Here is a 27,486-nt window from a genome sequence, read left to right on the forward strand (position 1 = left end):
CACCCCCCTTACGCAGTCTCTAAATATCAATAAAATATTAAAAAAAAGAAAAAAGAATGCTAACTTGAAAGGCTAGGTTAAGGAAGAAATAAAACACACGTGTTGCTTAGCACAGAGCTTAGCACACGGTAGACACTCTCTAATTGGCATCTCTTTTGTTGTTGTTACACTTTAGCCAAGAAATTTGGACAGAACCTAATTTAATGGCCCTCAGAGCCACGGATGGCCAAAACCAAATTGGGTGGGGGAAAAAGGGAAGGGAAGGGATGGACCACAGTTTCCAAGCCTTGCTGGACTTCTGCTCTGGTTCCGATCTGCTTTCCCGCTCTCCCTCATCCTGCCCCAGGGCCTGAGGAGACCCAGAGCTCAGTGAGGAGCCAGGGCCTGTGCTTGAACCTAGAGCCCTGGAGTGACACTGTGAGTCCCGCCCAGGCCCGCTGCTCACACCGGCGGCCCGGTGGGACTGAGCCTCCATCACGGACACTCTGACACTGTCTGCTGCTGCCCAAGCAGCCGAGCTCATTAGCTGCTTTCTGAACCAGACCCTGACTGCTGAGCCAACCCCGGGCTGCGGCAAGGCCCCTTCAATCTACTGCACAGTTACTGGTCTCCCTCCCTGGCTACACATCACCCTGCCACGAGGAACCATGTGACTTCAGCCCCAGTTCCCATCCTTGGCTCTCGAGGCAAATGTTCACGTTTATTTCCTAACTCTTTTGGGCATTCCTGCTCTTCTCCCCCAAAAGTGTCCAAACCAGCTAGACAGAAGGAGAGTGAAAAAGGACACAGCATGTCCCCCAGGCCACCACCCTGCAGCCCCAGCACTAGAAGCCCACCCCGCCGGGGCCGCTGTGCATACTGAAGGGGGTATTTGTACTTCCCGCTGTTAAGGTCTAGGCATCCTAGCAGCCCTGTGGGCCCCTTGCTGTGTGAGAAGGACCCGAATCTCTCTCCCGTTTACCTGTGGTGATTTTTATACTGGAATCTTTGCTCATGTTCCCCAGCTGGACGACGATGTGGTATTTCCCTCCAGGTTCCAACTTGGAAAGGGTGTATTCCACAGTACTGTTGTGGGTTTTTATTTTGTAGCTTCTGTCACTCTTTCGTATTAGATCTTTGACAGCAATTGCATATAACTGGGACAAGAAAAAGAGACCTTAATGGTAACCAGAAACTTGGCGCTTTTTTACTCTTTACAATTCAACGGTGGACGATGTAAAACCTGAGTGTATCAGGGGCTGGGACCCACAGCAACCACCTTCTGAGCCCCGCAGCCTGACTCTGCTCTCTGGAAAGCCTCTGGGGTGGGCAGGTCCAGACTTGGAACAAGGACTCACTCCCAGAACTATGCGGAATTACTGATTCAAGCCAAAAAATGAGCCTAGGGAAAGTCACATTCATTGTGGCATGGCACATAGACTGGAACAGGTGAGAGCAATTCAAATTCAGTGTTCAGTGTGTCTCCCCAGCTGTAATAGCTCTGGGTGGTGTCAGACGACACAATGAAAGGACAACAAATTCTACTTATTGTCTCCGGGTTGTTTTTTACATATGTGGAGGCAAGGGCAAACATAGGGACATGTGGTAAGTACAGGAAACTCAATCATCAGGAAGATTTGGAGAGTCAAGGAGAGGCTGAGCAACCGAGTACTGAAAACCACCCACCCCTAGGATGAGGGAGAGGGTGGAGGGGCTGGAGGGAAAAGCAGCCTGGGCCAAAGGAAAATGAGAGCCGTTTTCCAGAATTAATGCCTCTTCTTTTATTTATTTATTTCTTAATTTAATTTTTTTTTTTTTTTTGAGGGGGGAAGAAGGGGCAGAGGGAGAATCTCAAGCAGGCTCCTTGCCCAGTACAGACCTCAGTCTCATGCCCCTGAGATCACGACCTGAGCCAAAATCAAGAGGCGGATGCTTAACTGAGTCCCACAAGGTGCCCCTCGCCTCTTCTTTTAGAGCAAGCGCCAGTAAACTTTTTTGTAAGGGTTCAGATAGAAAATACTTTTAGGTTTTGAAGGCCAAATGGTCTCTCCCACAACTATTCAATTCTGCCATTTGTAGCGTGAAAGCTGTCACAGGTAAGATATAAATGACTGGTCAGAGCTTGGTGCTAATAAATCGTATTTACAAAAACAGGCAATGAGATAGCTGCACTTGGCCGGCAGGCCTTTGTCTGCCAACCTGCTTTAGAGGCTCAGGGAAGGGAAGGTGAGAAGGCAGAGAAGAAAGAGGGACAAACGAATAGAACAGCTGGAAATAATGGAGAAGGTACAACTCAGAAGAGGCATCTATAAGGACCCCATTTTTGGGCACACAGATATGGAGACGAGACCTCCTGCTGAGCTCCCACCTCCAGGCCTAGCTTTCCTGCCCCATGACAGCACCCCCTGCCCCATCCCCAACCATGCCAAGAACAGGAATGGCTGGCTGGACGCCTGGCCCTCTTACCAGGTCCTGGTCAGGAGAATCATATGGGGATTCCCACTTGATGACAGCTGAGGTTTTGCCGATATGAACCGCATGCAGGTGACGAGGTGGGAGCCTGCTGTCTGGGATCATCCTCACCACGACGTAGTCAGAGGACGGCCCTTGGTAGGGCACCACCACCCGGACCTGAAACCAATACCATGGGGACGCATGGAGTTGGCACAAAACCATTTTTTTTTTTAACAAAATAGTGACAGGTGTACAGAGTTAAAATTCAATCAGTACAAAAGAAGATATAAAATGTGAAATAATTCCCCACTTACCCCATTTTAATCCATTTTCCCAGAATCAGTAATGGCTTAACGTGCTTCTTTCCATAAATGTCCTATTCTTTTATAAGCACAGATACACGTGTGTGTGCATACAGATACATACTTGTATGTGTATGTATGTGTACATGTAGCTGGGTTTTTTTTCTTTTTTAATTTTTTTAAAGATTTTATTTATTTATTTGACAGAGAGAGAGACAGCCAGCGAGAGAGGGAGCACAAGCAGGGGGAGAGGGAGAGGAAGAAGCAGTCTCCCAGCGGAGGAGCCTGATGTGGGGCTCGATCCCAGGACTCTGGGATCACACCCTGAGCCAAAGGCAGACGCTTAACGACTGCGCCACCCAGGCTCCCCGTAGCCTGTTTTTTCTTAATTTTTTTTACACAAATAAAATATTACACATATTTTTAGGTTCTTCACTTCTTTCACTTAATAAGATAGCATAGATTTTTTTCCACCTCAGTACTATTTCTAATGAAGATTTTTCCACCTCAGTTCTATTTCTTTTGAAGGGTTTCCCTGTAATCTTAACCGGTCTTCTCTTGAGAACCATTGGTTTCAAATCTTCTGTGGTCACAAGCAATAGTATATCAAGCACCTTTTTCCATCTATTTTGGCACACGTGTAAACATATGTGGCCTAAGTTCCTAGTCCTGGAAGAGGAATCCGACAAAAGCAGTTTATCCATTCCTGTGAATGTTTATCCATTTTTCAAGTTCCCAATCCCCCACAGAGCTGCAGCTGGTTACCAGGTCATTCATTCTGTTCTTCAAGCAGGAATCTGATGCTTTTACAGAAGAGGAACCACCCTCTTGCACACACACGGATCCTGGAGTCATACCTCCAGCTCCCTGGGTCCAGGGTCTGAGCTAGGAGCCCAGGATTTAAGCCATCCTTAAAAAAATAGAAACTCCTCTGGACTCCCCAGTAAGGGAAACTTACCAGAAATAAATACTGCTCGTCCCTACTGACAATGACTGTTTTGTTGTGGAGGGAAGTAGTCAAGCTCTTCGGATTGCGATACAGGTCAAGGAAGGACGTAGCATAGAAGATACCATAAACCTGGCAAACAGAGAGGATGGAAAAGGACATCAGCTCCATGGCCAGTGACCTCGTTCTCTTGAAATCCCTAAGTGATGCCCCTGGGAAGGGCTTCAGGAGAGCTCAAAAGAGAGAAGTCTTCGTTCAGCATTTATTTACAGAGGAAGTACACTGGGGCAGGCACTGAATCCACCCCCACCAAGATAAACATGGTGTGCTCTCTGCAAAGCACTCTTTTTTTAAAGATTTTATTTATTTATTTCAGAAAGAGAGAGTGCGCCTGTGAGCATGGGGGAGGGGCAGAGGGAGAAGCAGGCTCCCCACTGAACAAGGAGTCCGATGTGGGACTCAATCCCAGGACCCTGGGATCATGACCTGAGCCGAAGGTAGACGCTTAACTGACTGAGCCACCCAGGCGCCCCTTAAAGCCCTCCTTTTTGAGGAAGGAGGGGCAGGGAAGAAAGAAACGATTATAAATGACGAGCTGCATATACAGAACATGAAATACCGGAGGAAAAGACTGCACGACCAGCCGGGGAGAAGAGCGGGGTTCTCAGAGGGCAGGCGGGACAGGACCTGCAAAACACGGCTGAAGGGCAGCTGGGGAGGGAGCCAGTGCGTTTGTGGAGGGAGGCTGAGGAGGGAGGGCAGCAGGGCAGACGTGGGGAGATGCCCAGAAGAAACCCACCCGACCTCTCCTCCTCAGTACAGTCCTGCTTCCTAGTGAGAACTGCCTCCCCTAGAAGAAAATCCCACCTCCCCGGAAGCCGGGAGAGGCCACGTGACAAAGTTCTGCCCAATGAGCTGCAAGCAGAGGTGTCACGTGGGAGCTCAGTGAGCGCTCTGGGGAATGTGGGGAGAAGCCCTTCCTCCTGCCCTCCAGCGGCCCGGAACACGGAAGATGGTGTGGCTGCAGACCTCCTGGACCATGAGGTGACCTGGAAGTCGGAGGCCGCAGGCAGCCTGGGTCCCCAATCCAACCTGCAGCTGTAGAAGCCCAGGCCTGCCGAAGGATTCCGCTTTCTTTTAATAGGGAGGGAAATAAACTGCTAAAGCCATTGCCACTTTCAGCTCCGTTCTATGCAGCCATTCTCATCCGCCGCTGATCCATGTGGAAAACCAGGAGTTTAAAGCAGGGTCCGGGGAATTGATGGGCGTAGCGGGGGCTGGCCGCCGTGCGGTTTATAACAGGGGGTAAGCACTAAGGAAGCTTTCTTTGTGGGGCAGCACAGAAGCGAGCACAGGCAGGTAAAGATGGGGACTTGAAGGAAAGCTGTGAAGAAAGTCTGGAGAAGTTGTGAGAACGGAGAGCACGGATCGGGCCCCCGCACAGGGACTTCCGAGTCCCAAACAGCTGTGCATTTTCTCTAAGCTGCTGGCAGCCAGAGCCCCCGATGGGAAGCATACAGGGAAGGGAAACGAAAGCCCCAAGGGGGTGATAAGCTGGGAGGAAGTGTGGAAAGAAAGAATTAGGGGACTCGAGGGAGTCAGAAAGCAAAGCAAATAGAGCAGGAATAGGGGACCGAGGGCACTGAAGGCACAAGATGGGAACAGGGGCTCCGGGCTCAGAAGCAGGCCTGGTTTCTGGAAGACAGGCCTGAGGCTGCTGTGGGGCTCTGGCCAGGGGCCAAGAGAGGGCTCCATGTGCCAAGGAGGCCAGGATGCAGGAAGGTCCCCAGAAATGGACAGTGGCTGCGGCCATTCCCATGGTGCAGAGGGATGACTGGGGGTGAGCAACCCGAGTCCTCAGTGGACTAAAGCCGGGTAGAAGCTGAGAACTTCCCACAGGCCATTTCACAGGCCCTAGCACCCTCTGAAAGCTACAATGAGCGTATCCAGGCTATCGGCAAGGATGAGGCAGAGCAAGGCTACTTCTCCAAGTTCACACGCAATGAGAGACCCTAAAGTCAAGTGGTGTTCCGGGTGCCATACACAAGGTCCTACCCTGTGAACGCACTTGGGTGTGACAAAGTGGTCATGCCCTCAGCTGGTATACAAGCGAGAAAGGCCCATTGTGAGTAGAGTCTGCTTTGAGGGACAGGCCAGTCCTGGGCATGGCTCTGGGTATCTCATCTCTGTTCCCGCCTCAGGACTGGGCTCTGGAGCAACAAAGGGGCAGAGGCTATCACACTAGCCAGACCTGAGCTCACACAGTTTATGGTTTCCCACAGCTTCAACTCTGGGCTTTAGCTTCCTCACTGGTAAAGTGAGAATATTCACCCCACCGAGCTGATGACCGGATTAAGTGGAACAGATATGAAGGGTCTCATGGTGCCTTACTTCTTCCTTCTTCAAGGCCGACCTTACAATTATGTGCAAACATCGGTTCATTCCCTGCCGCTTGGTCCTGCTCCAAATGCATGCCGGAGAGGCACTCAGAAGACAGGACCAGGCCTCCTCCCTCACCAGTCACTATGAGGACTCACTGAATCTCACTTAACAGATTTAGTCCTATGAGCTTTTCCATTTGGAAAACTCAGAAAACAACTCTTCCCTTCAAGGAACTTACGAACTAGTTAGGGAGATAAATAACACACAGAAAATACCAAATAGGATAAAGTAGGATCTAATGAAACAGTATTCTGAATGGCACCAACTTTAAATTTTTGGGAAGTTTATAAGGGAAAGAGACCAAGTAGGAGCCAGTGGGATTTGACTGCAGAGCAGAAGGACAGGAAGGCTCCAGGAGGAGAAAGAGCATAAGCCAAGGTGCAGAGGCAAGAGGGGATGAAAATGTGCCAAGAACCTCGGGAAGACCCACCTAAAAGCAAAGGAAGGTACATATTGGGGAGGTGCGGGAAGTAAAAACCAGATTCAAAAAAGCACAAATCGGATTGTGGGGCATCAAAATGCATACATAATGACCCAAAAAAGGACCTATTTAGCGTGTAGCGGGGACACGGGGAGGAAGGGCGGTGGGCACATCTGAGAGGAGCAGCCCAAGAAGGCAACCTGTAGGTGGGGGATCACGTAGGTGGAGAGAGACGGGAGTGGCCTGTCACTGCTGCTAATGTGTCACCATGCCTACGAGCCAAGGTGAGCCCCAAACACAGAACATGCCCCCCTCGCCATACTCAGGGTCTATTCAACAGCAAAGAGCATGGGAACTTTCGCTCAGACGCCAGGCCAAGGTGTGCAAAGGGACAGCAGATACCTCTAGAAGGTAATACAGAACTGACCACGAGGATAGTTTGTGTTAGCAGTCACAGAGGAGAAAGCCCCATGGCCTAGCATCAGGGGGGAGTCCGGACTGTCTCTGCAACGGTCATCCTGGCTGACTTACCACATTCCTGGGGCCAGTCCAGGTACATTCCACTGCGGTTTGATTGATGGCCTTGGCTTTGAGGCTAGGAGCAGGTGGGCGGACTCCTTTGGTTGTGACATGCTCAAATGCCAGAGGACTATCCCCTAAGTCAGTCTTGGCCCAGGCAGAAATCTCATAGGACGTATGAGCAGTCAGATTGGCAACTGTGAAAACAGGAACAAGAAGATGCCAGGAGGGAGCTGGAGGCGCCAGTCAAGAATTTGTGTCTTGACAAACCAAGAAACAGATTCTTAACTAGAGAGAACAAACTGACGTTACCAGAGGGGAGGTGGGTGGGAGGATGGGTGAAATGGATGAAGGGGATTAAGAGTACACTTATCTTGACGAGCACTGAGTAATGTATAGAAATGTTGAATCAGTATACAGTACATCTGAAACTAATAGAACATTGTATGTTACCTATACTGGAATTAAAAGTAAAAAATTAATTTAAAAAAAGAATTATGCTTTGATATACAATGCCCTACTTTTTAAGCCTTTAAAAAAAACATCTCTACACCCAGTGTGGGGCTTGAACTCATGACCCAAGATCAAGAGTTGCATGCTCTTCCGACTGAGCCAGCCAGGTGCACTGACACCCTATTTTTTATTGTGATCTCTCAATTTAAGGGAGTCCCACATGTTGGATTTCCATTATTTTACAAATTCATCCCAGCATTACTTACTGATGACTACTACAAATAAGACACTTGCATGGGCACTGGGTAGTTTCTCTCAAAGCTGACCATCTGGGGATATAAACTGGGACATCACTCCTAGAGAGCCATTTGGCCTTGGGTAAACATCTTGAAATTCTTCCTGCCCTTTAATCCAGATATCCCATGGAATCAGAGCACGCAAACATCTGTGGGCCGTGATGCTACATATTACATACATAATCCGACTGCCCAGAGACAGGGCAATGGTTAAATAATGTGCATTCCATGAGCTATTGTACAGCCACTAAGAGCTGTCTCCAAGAATATTTAATGAGACGAGAAAATTCTTACAACTTTAAGTGAAAAAGGCAGGCTACCAAACCACAGTTGACCCTGGAACAACACGGGTTTGAACCTATGTGGTCTACTTATACTCAATTTTTTTTTTAAGGTCAACTACTGTAAGTATATTTTCTCTTCCTTATGATTTTCTTAAGAATATGTTCTCTTGGGGGGCCTGGGTGGCGCAGTCGGGTAAGCCTCTGATTCATGGGCTTCGGCTCAGGTCATGATCCCAGGGTCATAGGATTGAGCCCCACGTTGGGCTCTGCACTCAGCACAGAGTTTGCTTGAGAATCTCTCGCCCTCTCCCTCTGACCCTCACCCCCTCCCGTCAAAGATAGATAAATAAATAGATAGACAGATGAATATTTTCTTTTCTCTAGCTGACTTTATTATAAGAACAGTACAGAATACATGAAGCATACAAATACGTCTTCATCGACTGTTCATATTATCAGTAAGGATTCTGGTCAATGGTAGCCTGTGAGTAGTTAAGTTTTTGGGGAGTCAAAAGTTATATACATATTTTCTAGTGGGTCAGTGTCCTCTAACCCCCAACTATTCAGGGTCAACTGTATTCAAACTGAGTCCATTTCCTTGTTTGTAAGACTGAAAAATACAACAGCACTTATAGCAGCTGCTGCTTCAGAGATTAAGAAAGAAAAAGCCTGTGAAGTGTTTGGCACAATGCCTCGCATCGAGCTGGCCCTTCATGTATTTCAGGCAACAGCTAGGAAGACTATTGTTCCGGATTCGGCCAATTTCTATCGGTGCAACATTAAGACAATGAGATCACAGTCAGGAGTTAGAAAGATGTGGGTTCCAATCCTGACGATGTCACCTTCTGTGAGAATTACTTTATTTCTCAACCTTGGGTGCTCATCAGTCAAATGAGCATATCCCAGAGAATTATGATTGGGGTGATATAAAACGGTACACATAGAACAGCTAGGTAAATGCCTACACACAGCAGGTGACAGATACAAGAGGGACTGGGGCATGACCTTCCCTCCTCCCTTAGCTCAGTTTGTCCATTCACTCAACAAATGTGCCCTGAATACCAACTACGCACCATATCTTATATAACTTTTATTAGCAGAGGAGGAGCAAACCACACCAGAAAGGAGGGGCAGGCAAATCACTGTCGGAACTTTCTTTTGGAGCTCAAAGATCATCGGTATAGGGTTAATCTGGCTTCTTTCCAGTTTCTCCTCTTTTAAGCCTCCAACTTCCATTAAGAGCCAACGAGCTAGAGGAGGGGGCTGAGGAGCCAGCAAGTGGACCCGCCCCCGGAGGCAGGAGTCATTTACAGTCTCTTTACTCTGCTCACCTAGAATAGCAGCCAGAGAAGAGCCCCCTCTCCCAGGCAGCCCCCACACAAGCTCTGCTGCCAGGAACTCTCCATCTGCCTACCCCTCCCTGCTCACACACCGACCAGCTCCAAGGTGTTACCTTTGTGGGACAAGATGCTCCCCCGGAAGTTCAAAGTTCTCTTCTCTTGTTTGTGGGTGTCAAATGCCCAGAAAAGGTTCACCACATAGCCGTTCACCTGCCAGGAACCAAGAAACACGTTAGGGGAACAGCACACAGCCAGGGGGCAGCAAACACAAAAGGTACCCCTTTGCTACTGTTGCTTTAGGCATCTCCTTTCTTACAATGGACGGGTTGTTTCTTTTGATCTTTAGATGGGTTCCCCGTGTGCAATCATTGAATATTTAGTTGTATGGCACCTACTCCTAAAAATAAACAAGAGACTATAATATACACTACAGATGTGATTTTTAAAAATGGTGCAGAATAAAAGGACAAGGGTCAATTCATAAAGGCAGAAAGAGGAACAACTTTAAAGAGAATTACATTATGGTAATGAAGGATACATCTTAGCTCGGGTGATCCTTGCAGTCAGGGCCAAGAGGTCAATACGAAAGGGGCCTGCTTAACTCCCACTGTCTTAACAAGAGCAAATATACCCATGCCTCAGGAAAGACTACCTTTTCTAAGTCCTGAGCTCATAAAAGGATTTGATCTGAAGATCTTTAAATATGGGGCAACAACAAAACAATTAAACTGCTTTCAAGAGCAAAGACTATATAGACAGGGCTTATGGGAAGGCCATCCCTTGCAGCAACGGTCTCTGAAGCCAAGGGCAGGCCACCAAACTGTGGTTCAGTTAAGTGGCACAAGGGCTCCAAAGGCTGTTGATCCCACCACAGCTTCACAGACAGGGACGGATGTGAGGAAAAACAGATAAGAAAGAACGAACGTTATGGAAGGTGCATCTCAACTTGGAAAACCACAGGCACACAGAGGCTTATGGTGGAGCGGGCTCTGCCGACGGGCCACGCAGAGCGGACGGTGGGGCCGGAAGGGGAGGATGCACAGTGGCTGTAAGTGGGTATATTTCTAAGGGATCTGACTCTCTTTCACTGTGGGAACCTCTGCATTAGTGCTTCGCACCAGGAAATCCAATAAAGCTGAAAATTATAGGGCATACATATTCTGTTAACACCATCTCTCTATTTCCACTGTAGCTGTGAACCATTTAATTATATGGTTTAAAAAAAAAAAAAAAAAAGGCGCCAGGCTGAGGCAGAATACTTTCACGAGAAGGCTCAAGTTGTTCTTCACTGGGAGGAAGAACTAACCTAGTTGTGGTATTTTGCTTTTACTGGATCGAGTCATTGGTCCTTCTTCCTCTTACCGTCCCGGGCTACACCGGTTCCATCACAAGGAGAGCCCCACCCAACAGCGAGTTTGAAATCCCAGCATTACCTTGATGTCACTCTCCATGGTCAAGGTGAAGCTCAGAGAATTCTCACTGTAGCTGTCGATACGGATATCTGGTGGTGGGATCACTAAAAACAAAACGGAATGCAAAAAGAGAAACCATGTGATGAAAGGTGAGGAAGGCAGGACTTCGCAGCTCTCAACTCAACAGACAAAGCGATCTTTTAGTGGGGGAGGAAAGGGCATGTCTTTGGCTGTTCTCACTCGTCTCTTTTACCGCCCTTGTCCTGAAGCTGAGGGTGGGTCACACAGCTATCTGGGCTCCCTCAGCTATCCTGGCAACTGGGTCGAGCAGAAAAGTTCCATGATGTAAATGCCCCGAACAGCCCAGCTGCAGCCTCCTTCTGAAACACGCAGGCATCCCAGTGGGCACCACCTCTTCCGGCACCAACAAAGACCCAGCGGCCTCAAGTCCTCCTCGAAGGCTGAGGACACGATAAATCGGAGGGCATAAATTGTAAATACATGTGTGGCAAAATGGAAAGAACGTGGCCTCTGGAGTCTGGCAAACTTGAGTTCAAAGTCCCATTTGGACACTTAGACAACCGTGGAAGTTACTTATCCTCATACTAATGTCAACTCAACCAACGTTCCCTTCCTTTCCGTTTCCGATAAAGCCTGAGGAGCCGGTAAGTCACTGGCATGGGCGCGATGAAAGTGGCAGAGAGACAAGACCCCTCTCAGTTCAAGAGATGAGAGCATGGTGCTTGTCACTCGGAAGGTCTGCCCACAAGATGGCAGACCGTGCTCTGCCAGCCACAATCCAAAGGGCTCAATGGGGTAACTGTTACCGGAAGACAGTATATAAATGACAACTTGTATACTGGGCCGTTTAACACATCAGCCTCTTATACAGGCAAGGCAAGAGACACTCAAAGGAGTGGATAAGATTTGGTGGCCAAAGAGACGTACCAAAATCTAGCAGAGTCCCTCCAGACGATCAGCCATGTAGTAAGAGTGGGCGCGAGAAAGTAAAACGGACGTTAGGGCAAGAAGAAGAAAGGATATTAGGAGCCCCAGGCCACCAACTGAGCGACATAGTGAGAGTGTTGCCGTAAAGCCAACCTGAATTATAACCGCGGTGACTGGGGGTAGCTCAAAATCCTTCCCCAAGCCCAGTTTCCTTAGCTACGAAATGAGCATAACAATACTTACAGGATTGATAAGGATTAAGGGAGATGGATTCACGTAAAACAAGAAGCACGGGGCTTAGTATGTAAGTGCTCAATAAATGGTTGCTTCTCTCGTTGCTATTATTCCCCCACTTCCACTAATGAACATGGTGCTTCTGGCTGACACCAGGGCTGCATGTGTCCTCCGTGTGACGTCATGGCGACACAGGCTCACAGAACACAAGGCGCACTTCCCGACGCTGCACACCGTGGCCTCCTGTAGGTACCCTAGCCAACACCCGTACGAAGAGCCGAGGCTCACCATCAAAATCAGATGAAGGAAGTGTAGGAGACTTTTCAAGGCAGGTGTGATTTTGTTCAGTGAATTCAAGGTACATGTCTTATTGCTGATCTTCCAGTGTCCCTTCTTTTCAGTATGGATGCTTTGATCGATTTCATAGAGGAAAATGACAATGCAACACAATAAAAACTCTAGGAGAGTGTGCACTCGGTATGCTTTTTCTAATTACCCCCAAGCACCCTGATACAAAGACTGGCTGGCCTCACTAAGTTTGGCTGCCTCCTGCCCTGATCTCAAGGAGCCCAAATTTTATAGTGACTCTCCATAACCCACAGCCTATCTCTCACAGGCTCAGGTTAAGGTAAAACCCTCCAACCACACTCCATGCGACACTTCTGTCCAGAAACGAAAGCCACAAGTGCCAAGGCCAAGTTCAGGAAACCACTCGGGAACACAAGCTACAGTCCATCTCCCTAAGTGTACCAGAAGCCTTCCTTTTAATTGCTTTAATTCACTCCTTCGTCAACGATTTCATTGGCAGCCCCTCAACACCGGTGAGAAAGTGGAGGAAACCAGACCAGACCCCTGCCCTCGCGAGGCACAGACGCAGGCAGGACAGCACCACGGGAGCGTGCATCTCAGCCCAGGGGAAGCAGGGCAGCCTGGCAGTTATAGGCACAAGCTTTGGGATCAGGAGGATCAGCCCCTATCCCAGCTCTCTGCCATTTACTGACCGTGCAGGAGGTGACTTCACTTCTTTCTAGTTCCTTATCTGTCCTTAGAGTTGTTGGGAGGGTGCTAAGGGTTCAGTGAGCTGGGCCGATGGGTGCAAAGCTGCGAGCATTCCCGAGTGCACGGCCCTCGGCAAGCAGTCAGCGATCACGGAGATCGTCAGCTCTAGAGCTAGAAACTACCACCTACGCATCGTTGGTCAGTGCCACTGGGGAAGTTCCAAGCGTAGCAAAGCACTCTTACAAATGCCATCAACGGACACATACAAAATCATCCGTAGCTGTTGTGAGAAAGAAGGAGTCCTTTTATTTTGGCTATTACGCATGAGCACAAGAGCTGGGCGTGACGGCCTCTGGAAATCCCTTTGGATGTCTGCACCATGAGAAAGGCTCGGCTCTAGGAGGAGGAGAAGTACATTCGACAGCCCCTAAAGAAACTCTGTATCTAAAGCACTACGGAAACCCCTGGAAATGTGTGCATGCTGGCGGGGGAAGGAGGCTGCATGAAGTTTGCTCATCGACGCCTCCCCATTTGCCAGTCAGGCTGAAAGTCATTTCCAAAGGGCTTCTATCTTCTCTCAATGTGCACATGCTGGAATCGTTTACCTTTTCCTTTGACGGTGGTAATGGCTTTAGAATCGCTCCAGTTTCCTACTCCACGGCTAGTCACCGCAGCCACCTTTTCAAATCAGACAGTGAATTAGTATAAAATAAAGGCAATGCGCCATACAGCAAGGGTTCCGAAGGAGCTATGCGGCTGGGACTCTGGCAGTGAGGGTGGCAAACGGTCTATGCAGAGGGATCCCGGACACTCAGAGGCCCCAGCAACTGCAATAACAGGGGGGAGGAGACAACAGGAGGAATTTGGGCCAGGGGAGCTGTGACAGTGCAGACATGACGGATTTCTGTTTATTGACAGGTTCTGAGGTTCTTCTCTATGGGGGGGATGGGGCATATGTGCGCCTGTGGGTCCATACAGACACACATAAACGTACGTGTATACGAAAAAGGGGACTGAGAAAATCGTCAGCGTCATGGAGTCTATGTGCACAGTTAATGGTCCCAACAAACATGTTCTGCACAAAATCTGTCTTTTCTGCTAAACATATTGATAACATATTGCGTAAGATTCCCTCGACAGAGGCTTCTAAATGCCATTGAGCATAGCTCCGCATCACCCTGCAGCTCAGGATAAGCAGGATAGTGGTAGGTGCAAGAGTATAGGAGCTGGAACGCTAGCAGAAAATCTGGGTTAAAAGCGGGTAAAGCTGTATTACCATAAATTCTGGGTTATCTGAGGGAAATCCGATTTCAAGTTCTCTGCGGCACTGGTTTAAGAGACTGAAATGATGATGACCTCTCAGAGCAAGGGGTTACGTTTTGAGCAGACTACTAGTAAGTATCTCATAAAGGTAAGCATGGAGTTCTCGTGTTCTAAGACTGCCCAGATGGCTGAAATGGGGGCTAACACTCACTCTGACAGTGTACGGAGCGTTGACTAGTAAATTCTTTATTTCCGTAAAGTTACTGGCAGCCCTCTGGGAGGCCCACATCTTGGAACCACTCCTGCTGTATTCCACCTAAAGTGAAAAAAAGAAATTATTAGTAAGGTAACCAATGGTCTGGGACATCCTGATACCTTACAAGGAGGCAGGAGGAGAGAGGGAGGGGAGATGCAAAGTGTTCTAATGGGTGGATCACTATTTACCAGGCTACACCAGATCAAGTCCTAGCCATTCAGAACACGCTTCTGCTTGGGCAGACCCAGAAATCCGGTCACACAGACAGACGTGGCCCACCGCTCCTAGAAGTTACTTACGATGTACTCTCGAATGAGGCCATGGGTGTGGGTGGGAGGAATCCAGTGGGCCACAATCACACCTTCCTCTTCCCTGTGGAGTGATAGCTGGAGATTTTGGGGGGCGTCTGGCACTAGAAAAGAGTCAACCCAGAGTTAAAACCCATCTGCATGCTGGTAAACCGGAGGAACTTTCCTGAGATTGAAACAAAGACTAGAAAGAATCCAGAGCCAGCATTGGGACCTATCCACTAGTAAAGGCTATAAGCTTGGTCTTCACATCAACAAAATTTCTTCCAGAATGCGAGGTGTGCTGTGCACACATCAGACCGGGGCTTGGTCTGGTGTGACATAGGTCTATGGCTCACAAGGGCTGCAGGAAGGAATCACTTGCCGGCACTAGGCCTCTAATGCTGAGATCTTAATTGCCAAGGACAACGCCTGCTGCCTCAACTTCTCATCCAACCCCAGTATCACGGGCATGACCGTGAAGGAATGAGGAGACTTCTTTTCTAACAGCACAGAACTTCTATACCTAAATGAATGGGATCACCTTCAAAGCAGGCTCCTCAATGACTTTTAGTGTCAAGACATTTCTGGATCTTCCCTCTTGTGACTGCCTTCAGAGCCGTGTTGGAAGCTCCACACGAGAAACCCATTACGACACTTTCTAGTCAAACTTTGTTCTGACTGCAGAGAATTTATCCATGTTGATAATCGGCAGAAGATAAATGCTACCGGTTGAACTGTTGCCCCCCACCCTCCCCACACACAGAAAGACAACGCTACCTACAAACCAAGGAGAGAGAGGCCTCAGAACAAACCTCCCTGCTGGCACCTTGATCTCAGACTCCTAGCCTCTAGAACCGTGAGAAAATAAATTTCTGCTGTGTCAGCACCCCAGGCTACCGTACTTTGCGATGGCAGCCCCAGCAACCTAATACAATGAATATTCATCAACAGTCGGAGACCTGAGAGCCCTCCAAGGGCGGGACCCGGTCTCATTCGTCTCTGGATCTCCAACATCTAACATAGCAGCTGAGCAACGCTAGGTGCTGCTAAGGTCTGTGGAAAGAAAACCAATGAATGGAGTATTTCAAAGACAGCTCCACAGTCAAGAATTCAGCTAAGCTACATCATGGCGTCGCTGCCTCCGCAGCCGTTGTGTTTGGCCAAGCAGCCTGCAGGGGTCTGAAACACACTAGCCCCTCATGCAAGCGTGTGTGCCGGACGGCAGCCTGCAGACTCACCAGCCAGTGTGAGCTCTTGATACGACTTCCCAACAGCCCTTGTGATAAACAGTCTCCCCAGCCTCCCAGGACCTTCCCCTGGGGTGCCCCATAAAGTTGTACCAAAACCCCCTCTTTTTTGGCTTGCATTGACCAACGCAGTCTTCGCACAGGAATCCCAATGTACCGCAACCATGAACCCTAAAAAAGGCACGTGCCCAACTCCTGTACTCTCTCTGCGTGCCCCTGCCTTCACCTGTGCCCCAGGGGTTACATGGGGCGGGTACTTCCTCCGGGAACTGGGAATGATAAGCTTCTCTATTTCAAGTTTCCCTTACAGGCTTTGGTTCACCACCTGACACCCCCGGGCTCTACTAAACCAGAGTCAACAAGATCATAACACACAGGTATCGGTGAGTTTTGTTGCACTTCGCACCTCCTTGCTTTCTCCAGACTCCCACTGTAGCTATCCTGCCCTCGTGCTGGAATCAACCATTGCTTCAAGGAGCCCTGGTTCTTTCTCCTGAAGAATGGCACAGAAGCCTCGATCTGCTACGGAAGCGTCATCTGTGTGGGCCTTCCCAGCTGACGGAGCAAGGAACTATTATCTGTGTGATACCAGCCTGCCTGTGGACCCATATCTGAAACTGTTTTCCACGTGAGCATCTGCACGTACATTAAGATGGAGAGGAGTTCATGCAGAGGTCTCCAACCATAACCCAAATGTACGCACAGGCATTCGCAAATGCGAACTTCACAAGACCCTGGGGACGAAGATCACTGGAATAAGCACGCAGTCACCCGATGTCAGCTACCGTGAAAGGCGAGGAAGCAGGGAACCTCTAGGACACGTGAGTTTTGATAAATCTCTTGAAAACGGAGCCTTAATACTCCTGACATGCCTCATATTTTAACAATGATGATCTCACAAATACCGAGTACGAGGAGATTGAAGGTAGAGATAGGGGCTAGAAAAGCAATGCAAAAGGCAGCCACATTGGGCACGATCCGAAGTTAACTTCCGAAGGTGGCAAAACACTACGTGACCTAATTAGGAATACGTGCACAACAGCTCAGGCAGGGCCATCGAGCTTGGCCACAAACCTTCTGTATATATGCGGCCCATGTCATTAGGTTCCTATTCTCCTGACTATCCTTGGGAAACTCTCTGCAAATCCCACAGAAGGTCTTAGACACGCCACAAACATAAACTAGAACACTTACGTCCTTCTGGCGTCCGCAGAGTCACGAAGTCGTTGGTGTTATGCACTTTGCTGAGACACTGGACCTGCACTTTGACCTGATACGTGGTGTCTGGCTTCAAGACTTTTAATATGGTGTTGGTTTTATTGCTGTGGGTCTCCACGGTCTTCCAAATGCCCTCTCCAACCACCCTGGCCGAAAGAAGAAAGATACCGTCACATCAGAGCTGCATGGCAGCGCAAAGGACGCTGGGCTCAGGTAATGAAGAGCTGCTCTGTGTGCACACCACGAGAGTTTGCACAACGGCCAGTGCTGGTAGAAACTTCGTTTTCTTCTCTCATGGCAAAGATGGGACCCACCTGTAGTACACGTTATAGACACAAGCAGCAGAGGGCATTTTCTTGGGCCGCGTCCAGGTCAACGTTACATCTCCAGAGAAGTCGGCCGTCCACTGAAGATTCTGTACTTTATACACAGTTAGTTCATCTAGAGAGATGAAGGGGGAAAGGGAAAGAAAGTGGTCTCTCACAAATGCTTGGGTTTCAAAGGACCCAAGAGGTCCCGTGATGTTGAGGCAGACCTACCATGATCTAGATTGTCAGGCCACAGTCAGCATCTTAAGATATCTTATCACAGGGAAAAAAAAGAGTTCAAACCTTCCCATATGACCTTGCCCAGGGTCTCCTAAATTTCCAGTCATGGTATTTTCCTTTCATTTCACCTCCTTGTCTACACAGGGGTAACCCTGTTGCTCAACACAGAATTCTACAGGTCTGGCAACGATGTCATCACAGGATCCATTACTGCGACAGACTGAATGTTGTGTGTCCCTCAGAATTCATATGCTGAAACCCAATCCTCAATGTGATGGGATTAGGAAGCGGGGTTTCTGGGAGGTGATCAGGTCGTAAGGACAAGCGTCCTCATGAGTGACATCAGTGTCCTCATAAAAGCAACCCCAGAGAGCTCCCTCACCCCTTCCACCATGTGAAGATACAGGGAAGATGGCCGTCTATGAACCAGGAAGCTGGCCCTCACCAGATGTGAAATGTGCTGGTGCTCTGATCTCGGGCTTCTAGCCTCTGGAACTGGAAGAAGATAGTTTCTGTTGTCCATAAGCCCTTCAGTCTGTGGTGTTCTGTTAATAGCAGCCCAAAAGGACTAGGACGATTACTAAAAGCGTTCCAGACAGAAGAACTGTGTTCACCCCGCCACAAAGCCTGAGGCTCTGGGAGCATGGTGCGCCCACACGGGGTGGGACGTCCACAAAAAACAAATCCAAAACCAGAGTTTCCCTCACAGGGATGAGGCCAACCTGCATCAGAGGCAGGACAAGCCTCCCTTCACTGGGCGCTCCAAAACTGGGCAAAAAGCGGTTTCCCCTCAGACTGAGGAAAGGCTCACGAGGTTCTCGGCAGAGTGCCCGCGGGGGGTCGAGGTCGAGGCACTCACCGCTGCAGGCCCTCTCGTCACTCTCGTCCGAGCAGTCCAGGAAGCCGTCACAGCGCTCGGAGAGTACGATGCACGCCTCGCCGTCCTCGCACTTGAACTCCCTGCTCATACAGGTCAAGGTGCTGTGTGTGGCTGCAACACAGGGGACGGCACGTTGTGGTAACGGTTGATTGTGTTTAGGAAACGTAGTCTGTGTTAATCGGCTTCTGATTCAAAATACGCCTCTGGAACGAGGAGGAGTAACCCCCACAAGTGGCACTGGGATGCCTCCTTGTCTGACATGAACAACGGGAATCTGCCTCCAGGAAAAGGAAGAGCTTTGGGGTCAAATGATCTACAGGGGATGCAGTAATTTACAGGCTCCAGTGATTCACTGGAATTGGCCTGCGTTCAAAACTTCTGTTCTAGAACAAGAACAAGGAATCCCATTTTCTCTCTGAGGCACTGCATCCGCTTCTGAAAACCACACTTTGAGATGGAGGTAGAAAAACTGGGTCATGTTCTCGTGAAAGAACCCACCTGGTCAACAGGAATGGATAACGAATCTAGAGATATGTTCCCGGAGACAAAAAGACACAGGGGGTTGGGGTGGGGTGGAATGTTTTAACAACTACCCTCAGCTGGTGAGTGCTTACATGAATGACGAATTAAGACTTAGCATATCGCTACTGTGGAAGTACAGACTTCAATTTAATATACTTTTAAAAGAGCTCCCTATTATAGTAAATGTCAATGAAAGAAAGGAAATGTGAGGCTTTTTATAAACTATAATCCCCCAGCTCCTGGAAAATCATTGTATTATAGAGCTCTGTGACATGCAGAACTGAAATTGGTTTGCCTTGGGGATATTGGAAGAGGGGGCTTGGTTACAAATGAAATTGCACTACAGCATTTAGAAAACGTTGGAGACCCACTAGTATAAGAAACCCAAGATGCAATTCGTCCTTCCATCTATCCATCCACCTACCCACCCATTCACCCACTTACCCATCCATTCAACAAGCCTACCCAGGATCCAAACACCCACCCATCTAGACAGCCATCTATCCACCCATCTACTCCTTCATTTATCCATCTACCCATCCATCCATCCATCCATCCATCCAACCACCCATCTTCCCAACCAGTGAATATTCATGGAGGGCCCACCATGAATCAGGACTGTTCAAGATGCTAAGAATATGGTGATGTGTACAACAAAGGACCTACCTCAGAGAGCTTACTTTCTATTGAGAGAAACAGCAAACAAGTAAACAAACAACTCTGTGGTTTTAGATAGTGATGAAAAACCACAAAGAAACATAAAGAGAAGAACAGTAACAGAATGATGGGCAGGGGTCATTTCATACAGAATAGTCAGTGAGAAACTCTATGAAGAGCACTGTTCTGGAAAATACCAAGATCTCCCTCCCGAATTATTCCACGTGGTAGAATATATCCAAATAACAGGTGAGTAGTAAAGCTGGTGGGTGTTTGAGGTTTCTTTATGAAACATGTCTCAATGTTTTTTTAAAGTGGGAAAACAGGTTTTAGAAATGGAGAATACGGTTGTTATTAATCTCTGAAAATCCTTAAGCTGATAATTAAACAGATGATTAATAGGCACTTGGAAGAGAACGTGGTGGCCTTCAGGGGCCAGCTTCTCCAAGAAGGATCGTGCCACGCTAATCTCATTTCCTTTCTTGATAGGGCTCTCAGATTCATGGATTGAGAAAGATCGGAGATACAACACATCTTGATTTTAAGACCATTAACCAGGCAACATCCTTATGAATAAGGCTGATTTGGAACAGGTTAAAGAAACTTAAAGAATGCCGACTAATGAATTAATCTCACCAAGGAGGAAGGTGCTAGGTCCTATTTCATTTCCTTGTTAATTATTTTCAGTGTTCATCTTACTGTGCAGTTACTTATTTGGCTGAAATGTTCCTATTATGATTTGGGCAAATGCGGAATCGATCTGACCATTATTTTGATGTCCCAAAGGTCCACTTCAATTTTACCCTACTCCCTTGTTTCCCTCTGTTATTTCAGAGTACTCCACTATAAGAAGTTTGAGCGTAGCATGATGAAAAGGTCACAACCTTGTGCAAAAAAACAAAAACAAAAAAAACAACAACTAAATAAATATCCCAGTCTGGTACTGACGAGGTGATCTCTGAAGCTGATTTTCCTATCTCTAAAATGGAGATAATCCCAAAACCGCAAGGTTATTATGAGAAACGAAGCACGAGTAATGGGGTCTCCTGCTCTCCAGAAACCCTCTCCGAGTGGTGAATCCCTGAGACTACTCACGACAGTTGGCCTCATCCTGGCCGTCCTGGCAATCTTGGTGGCCGTCACAGCGTTTCCAGTTGGGGATACACTTCTTTGGTTGGTGACACTCGAATTCAAATCGGTCACAGCGCCCATGGTGAGTGGGGATGGAGGCAGTCGTGACATTTGCTGGAAGAAAAGGTTTTGAAAATTCACTTTTTGGTACTGATCAGCGAGAGCAACCAACTCAACGTGGTAGGAAATTATAGTGCTTTCAGAATGACAACAGGGGCCAGGAGACAAATGTGAACTCTGGATAGGGAAGGCAGATTGATCCGACACAGTCATCTGATTTTGAAAGCTGGACCGCAGACAGCGGTAAGTGACTCAAGGGACCAGTGGAGGCCAAGTCCCATCCTAAGCTGTCACGGCAGAAAGCAAAGAACCCACAAGATGGACATCACACAATCTTCAAAAAGCTGGAAAATGCTCTCTCTGAACTGGCAGAGAAGAGGGAGAAAAGACAGTAAGGGAACAGATGGAAGAATGTTTGAGTAGCAGCAAGATTCCCTATGTGCCCCGCCCCTACCAGCCCCACGAGACAATCACCCCGGACGTCACCCCCACAGAAGCCTGGAGGATTGTTACGTGGAGGGTAAAAAAGGGCTGGTTAGACAGGCCTAGTGAAGAGCAAGAACGCCATACTGAAGAGAGGGGGTTAAACCCACAGATTGCTGAATGCGAGGAACCCTGGTCCCCCATCCTCATAAGCCCTGGCAGGGACACCTTTATTCCCTAGGCAGTAGATTGTAAAATCTTCTCTAGGGAAACTGACCAGGCTTGGGAACAAATCCTCAAGCAACCCAGATCAAGAGTTCCCGGACCAACAGCCCAACCGTGAAACTCAAAGCTGACAAGCCTACCCATGTGCAGAATCGCTTGTGCTTTTGTCCCCACCCTTCAACACAAGCAAGCAACCGGAATTATCTGGGGAAAAACCTCTGGCGTGAAAGACAGAAATGAGTACAGACCCCTTCCCTGCAAAAAAAAAAAAGAACATTTGGAGGAAATAGAGACTTTGTAAGAAGAAAACCTCAAACATAAATATCTTTAATACGCTCAGAATGAAGAAATATCTATTTCTGCATGAAAAAAGGACAGGATGCCATGAAAAAGGAAGAGTACTAGACATGTCAAAGCCCCAAAAATTAAAACCATGGTAACCGTAACGGAAAACTCAGGAGCAGAGCTGGAAGACAGAGCTGAATCTTCCAGGAAACAGAGGGAAAAAAGAGAGATCAGTTACAAAATAGAAAGGTGACAGGACCGCATCAGAAGATCTAACGTATGAATGACAAGAGTTCCAGGAAGAAAGAGACGCTGCTTGGTGACGCTGGAGCAATGCCTTCAAAATTCTGAAGAATTGCTGACAACCTAGAATTCCAAACCCAGACCAACAACTATCACTCAATCCAAAGACCTTGAAGAAAAACACTTTCAGAGAAGCAAGACCTCAGCGATGCCTCCCACGTTCTGTTTCCCAGGGAACGTTCTGAAAAATGTGCTCTACCGAAAAATGGGATTAAACTAAAAAAAAGAGAGAGAGAGGGAAAGGAAGGATGAGGGAGAGAAATCTGGGATGCAGAAAACAGGATCTCCAACAGGAGAGAAGTCAAATAAGTCCTCAGGATGGAGAAGCCACACCCCGCAAGACACGTGTGGCCCAGGCATAGAGGGCAACAGGCACAAACCCCAAGCAGCAAACTCAGAAGACAAACACATTGAAGGCTGTCCTCTCTGCGTCCTTGGCCTCTGCGCCACCGTAGTCACGGGACAAAATCTACTGGGGGGTGTACTCCAACAACACAAGGGAGCAAACCAACAAAAGCAAGACACAAGACCCCAGAAACAGCAACTCCAAACCAGGAGAAACGCAAAGGGAGTTCCAAGGAGGGTGGTGAAGGCCCAGGGGAGGTGCAGGCAGTGGGCCTGGTCAACACTGGGCCCAGAGAGGAGGATCCGGGCTGCTGGAAGGGATACCCTCAAGAGAAACTCTGGGGCTAAGAAATCACTGATATGGTGACCTTGCAGAAAGTGACCCCCAGAAGCTACTGAGAGGGGGAAAGCATTAGCAGATGGCACACAATGACCTGAGCTAACAAATGAAACAAGAACCAATGACTAATTCTGGGATGTTGTGTGCATCCCATGGTTTTAACTGGATTTTCAAAGGGGCCTCTCCTACGCATAGAACCGCTCTGCTAAAACAGGGTGCACGGGGAAAAGCAGTAAAAAATAGAAAGCCAAGCCAAGGCGCATTGAGGCACTAATGCCTGGACAGTAAGGGGGCCGCCAAAAGGTTCCAGACCGAGGAAGGCAGGATCATGCATCTACACGCAGCCTCTTGGGAGGTAAACTCCAAGGGGAGAGGTACACGGCCCAGAGACCAGTTAGGAGACTCGCAGTGCAGAAACCAGATCCGAGAGCTGGAAACGACCCAAATTAAATTTGCACTGATGACGTACATACAAAAGAAATCACAGAAGCTAAAGGAAAGATGGAAATAGGAATCTGCACCCTGCATTGGGCAGAATTTGCTAGAGCCTGTTAATACCCTGCTCAGAAATTTCAATAACCTAAAGACAATTTTGAGAGGAGAATCGAATCATTAAACAGGTGAGCCTTGGGGGCCAAGGACAGAGATAAAAATTTTTTTTTTACAATTTGTTTTAATTCGAGAAGCATTTATAGGATGCTATTTGCCTATTACTGTAATAAGCACAGTGGGGGATTCAAAGTATGTGTCACGATTCCAAAACATGAGGTCCGTATAATCACTTGGAAAAGAAAGATTCCCATGCATGAGATGACCAGGAAGCAGCACATGGCAGATCGTAGTGAAGAATCAAAGAGACAACAGGTACGTATGAGGCTGGAAAAGAGATCAGTGCCAATCCTAGGACTCAGTGAAAGCTCCGTGCTGGTGGGCTTGCAAGGGAAAATAACAGTGTACTTGCTCCAAGCGGGAATCTCAAACTTTAGTGGACCCAGCAGTCACGTGGGGAGCTCCTGAGCTCCATGCAGAAATCCTAATTCCGTAGTTCTTATGAACACCCCAAGTGATTCCATTACAGGTGGTCTCCGTTCCGTACTTTGATAAACACTGGTGACACAGCAAGGGCTCTTTTAGCTACAAAACCCATGCCTCTGTCTGCTGTGATGGGACAGTGGGTTTCACAGAGGGGGAAAGTGGGAGGGCAAGGTCGAGGAGGGCAGAGGTCTCTGATAAGGCAGACACTCTGCTGAAGGAGTATCAACAGAGAAGCAGCAGGTCTGTCCAGAGAGGATGAGGAGCCCGCCTTGGCAGAAGTGCAAAATAATGGCAGGTAAGAGGGATCTTGAAAATAGGACTCAAGGGTTGGGATCTATCTTCTGGACAAGGGAAAACCACTGATGATTTCAAACAGTGAAGCAATGGGGCGAATTAGTTTTAAAGGAGGAAGATGACTGCTGGTCTAGAAGTTTGCTAGGAAAAGGATCTGCAAAGCATAGAGAACTGTCTATTCTCTTACTCTAACCAAGTCAGAAACAGAATCCTGCTCAGGAAAGGATCCAGCACCCTTACCTCTGTTCTGCCTGCAGTTAAGGGAGCGCACTAGTCAGGGGTCTCAGGGTAGACTCCTGCCTCCCGCAACATGGTTACTGCCCACGCCTTCAGATGCCTCTCTGGGTCCGGCCACTAGATGGCAGTGCTTACCCTCCTTTAGCAGGATGGCCGCCGACTAGCCCGCAGGAAAATCAGGCTCTCCCCCCGTTGAGAGTCTAACACACACACGCAAACACTTCCCCCATCGTTCCCATTGTAATTTCCTGTGGAGAAGGAAGCAAAGGTGGCCCAACCGCAGCCAGGGTGGAAAGCAGAGTCACTGGCCTTTTCATGCAGGAAGATGAGAAGGCGGTTAGAGGAGAGGAGACCCTCCAGCTCCGAGTGCCCCGGGTCTCCCTGCTCTGGAGGTGCTAAGCAGCCCGGGCCACAGAGCACAGGGTCCCAGAAGGCAGGGGGCACTGAGCCTGGCCATTCTGTGCCCAGGGCATACCCTGGAAGGTCCACTCTACAAAGGCAGGTGCCGCAGGAGCAGGCAGGGAGCACTCACCCGGCGAGGGACAGGCTTCTTCATCCGAGCCGTCTGCACAATCCCGGTACCCATCGCACACCCAGCTGTCCATCACGCACGCCCCACTGCTGCAGCGGTAGTAATTGGGCAGACATGTAGAAGGCCCGGGAGTGGGGGACGGAAGAATACGTGAATCTGAGCAAAACACAAGCAAGCAAGAATGCCCCAAGTGTGACAAGACGCCTGATCTCAGACCAAAATGTGCCCCAAACTTAGCATGGACGTCCCCGCTGGAGCTGCTCCAGCCCAGGGAGGCCAGCGTCAGGCACGGTTCTGAATAGCAGCTCATGTAAAATTCATTTATAATGGGGCATCAGAATAGACTGCAGCCTCTTCCCTTTTTGGAGCAGATGCACCTAACCCCTTTCATCTGATTTGGGCTAATATCTGAGTTTGTTTTTGCAGGGGCTCAACAGGGGCTCAATGTTTCTGCAGGCTGAGGGAAGGAAGATGACTCAATGCGCATAGTAGATGGGAGAGCTCACGCTGAGGCTACACACTGCTGGTTACAACTCCACCACAGCTCCCCTAAGACCTAGTTCAGGGAGGAGGGCACCAAAAAGGAAGGTAACCAGCGTGCGCTCCACACCAGTGCTCCTGGCATGCAACACGGCCGGCCCTGTATCACCTAGGGATCTTGTTACAATGCAGATTCGGACTCAGAAGGGAGGCCTGGGGTGGGGGTCGGAGACCCTGCATTTCTAACCAGCTCCAAGATGTGGAGCTGCTGGTCCGCAGGCCACGCCTGGAGCTGCCAGGCTCCAGAGCACTCACCATGCCTGCAAAACACAGCACATCTGACCCTAAAAACAGGAGAAACCAACCACGCTGCTTTTAAAGTGGGAGGGGGTAGAAAAGAACTCAGAGGGTTGTGCCCCCAAAATTGCTGAATGAGCCCAGCCCCGAGGAGACCAAATTCAATTCTATGCAGAAAGGGGGCCGTATGTGCTGGTGTGTCCCAAGACCCTCACCTCCGCAGTCCCTCTCATCAGACCAGTCGCCACAGTCGTTCTCCCTGTCACATTTCCACCTGTTGGGGATGCAGTGGCCATTGTCACACTGGAACTGGAAGTAGTGGGAGCAGTTCGGGGCTTCTGTGGGGTTTTCTGGGGAGATGAACCGCACCGTCAGTCAGCTGCCCTGCACCAGTGTGAACAAACACACCAACCAGACAGACACAGCCTCCTCAAGGCCCAAGTCCCCGGGCAGCCTGCACAATCCGACCAGACACAGGTAAGGCAGTTCTTGGACCCAACTTCCCGGATCCGAACTCATGCTTCTCTGAGCCAGGCATCTGGACCTTATGAATAATACCCAACCTTTTAATTCTGACGCTTTACCAAAGGAATGATATATCTACTGACTCTAACCCAACAGTGACAACGACTCTATGAAGTTGTGAAATCTGCAACTTTTAGGGGAGGAGAGGGAAGCCCTCTCCAAAGATTTACCGTAATTCCTTTCCCGTATTTCTTAGACATCATGTGAACTTCCCAACGAGGGAAAGAAAAGGAACCAGAATACGCATCCCCCAACACTGACTGGGGGCAGGCTGCCACTTCCAGACTCAATTCTCTACACAGAGACTCAAGAGCTGGCAGGAACCAGTGCTGAGGAAGGACAAGGCAGAGCCTGCACTGGAGTGGGCTGAGAATGGCCTCCTTAACCACAGGCATCACTGTGACCAGAGATTAGGGACGAGAGGCTGCAGGTCCCAGATCTTACCGCAGCTGGCTTCGTCGGAGTAGTCACCGCAGTCATCCATGCCGTCGCATTTCCAAATCAAGCTGATGCACACTCCGTTCTGGCACTGGAAACTGAACTCATCACAAACCTTGTGGAACTCGGGGTCTTGGGCTAGATAAGGAACAAGCACCATAAATTCCAGGTTACTGCCATACTGAAGAGCTCAAAGTGGGACACTGCTTGGAAACAAGACAAAGAGCAACTGTCCTCCCCCAAGAGATACGCCAGCCACAGGTTCCCTGATGGTAAAAGCCAACGAAGACCTACCCCCCAATAGCTCAGAAGGTGACTATATTGGGAAACAGGTCTTTAAAGAGGTGATTAAGTTACAATGAGGTCATTAGGGTGGACCCGAATCTAATAGGACTGGTGTCCTTATAAGAAAAGGAAAGCAAGACACAGGCACAGACGGGACACTGAGGGAGAAAGAAGGCAGCCATCAGCAAGCCAAGAAGAGGGCCACAGAAGAACCAACTCTGCTGCCATCTTGACCTCAAGCTTGTGGTCTCCAGAACCGTAAGAAAATGCATCTCTGTTGTGTCAGCCACCCAGGCTGCAGTCTTTGGTGACGGCGCTGAGAAGGCAGGAGTGGCTACCAC

General features: G+C 48.8%; 1 protein-coding gene across 1 annotated transcript in view; it reads right to left on the reverse strand.

Annotated features, from left to right (window-relative positions):
* Positions 1–27,486, reverse strand: part of SORL1 (sortilin related receptor 1) — a 152,029-nt gene that overhangs the window by 11,298 nt on the left and 113,245 nt on the right. Inside the window, exons 29-44 of the mRNA XM_045797999.2 lie at positions 26,867–26,998; positions 26,113–26,247; positions 25,121–25,276; positions 21,006–21,155; positions 18,711–18,842; positions 17,618–17,744; positions 17,280–17,449; positions 14,848–14,960; positions 14,504–14,608; positions 13,635–13,707; positions 10,870–10,952; positions 9,550–9,646; positions 7,076–7,260; positions 3,694–3,813; positions 2,446–2,610; positions 962–1,136 (exon numbers count right to left, since the gene is read on the reverse strand). Of these exons, the coding sequence (XP_045653955.1) occupies positions 962–1,136; positions 2,446–2,610; positions 3,694–3,813; positions 7,076–7,260; positions 9,550–9,646; positions 10,870–10,952; positions 13,635–13,707; positions 14,504–14,608; positions 14,848–14,960; positions 17,280–17,449; positions 17,618–17,744; positions 18,711–18,842; positions 21,006–21,155; positions 25,121–25,276; positions 26,113–26,247; positions 26,867–26,998 (2,118 nt within the window). The remainder of the gene's footprint in view (positions 1–961; positions 1,137–2,445; positions 2,611–3,693; positions 3,814–7,075; positions 7,261–9,549; positions 9,647–10,869; positions 10,953–13,634; positions 13,708–14,503; positions 14,609–14,847; positions 14,961–17,279; positions 17,450–17,617; positions 17,745–18,710; positions 18,843–21,005; positions 21,156–25,120; positions 25,277–26,112; positions 26,248–26,866; positions 26,999–27,486) is intronic.

This window comes from Ursus americanus, chromosome 16 (assembly GCF_024610735.1).
Source record: "Ursus americanus isolate L20-20 chromosome 16, mUrsAme1.1.p, whole genome shotgun sequence".
Lineage (NCBI taxonomy): Eukaryota > Metazoa > Chordata > Mammalia > Carnivora > Ursidae > Ursus > Ursus americanus.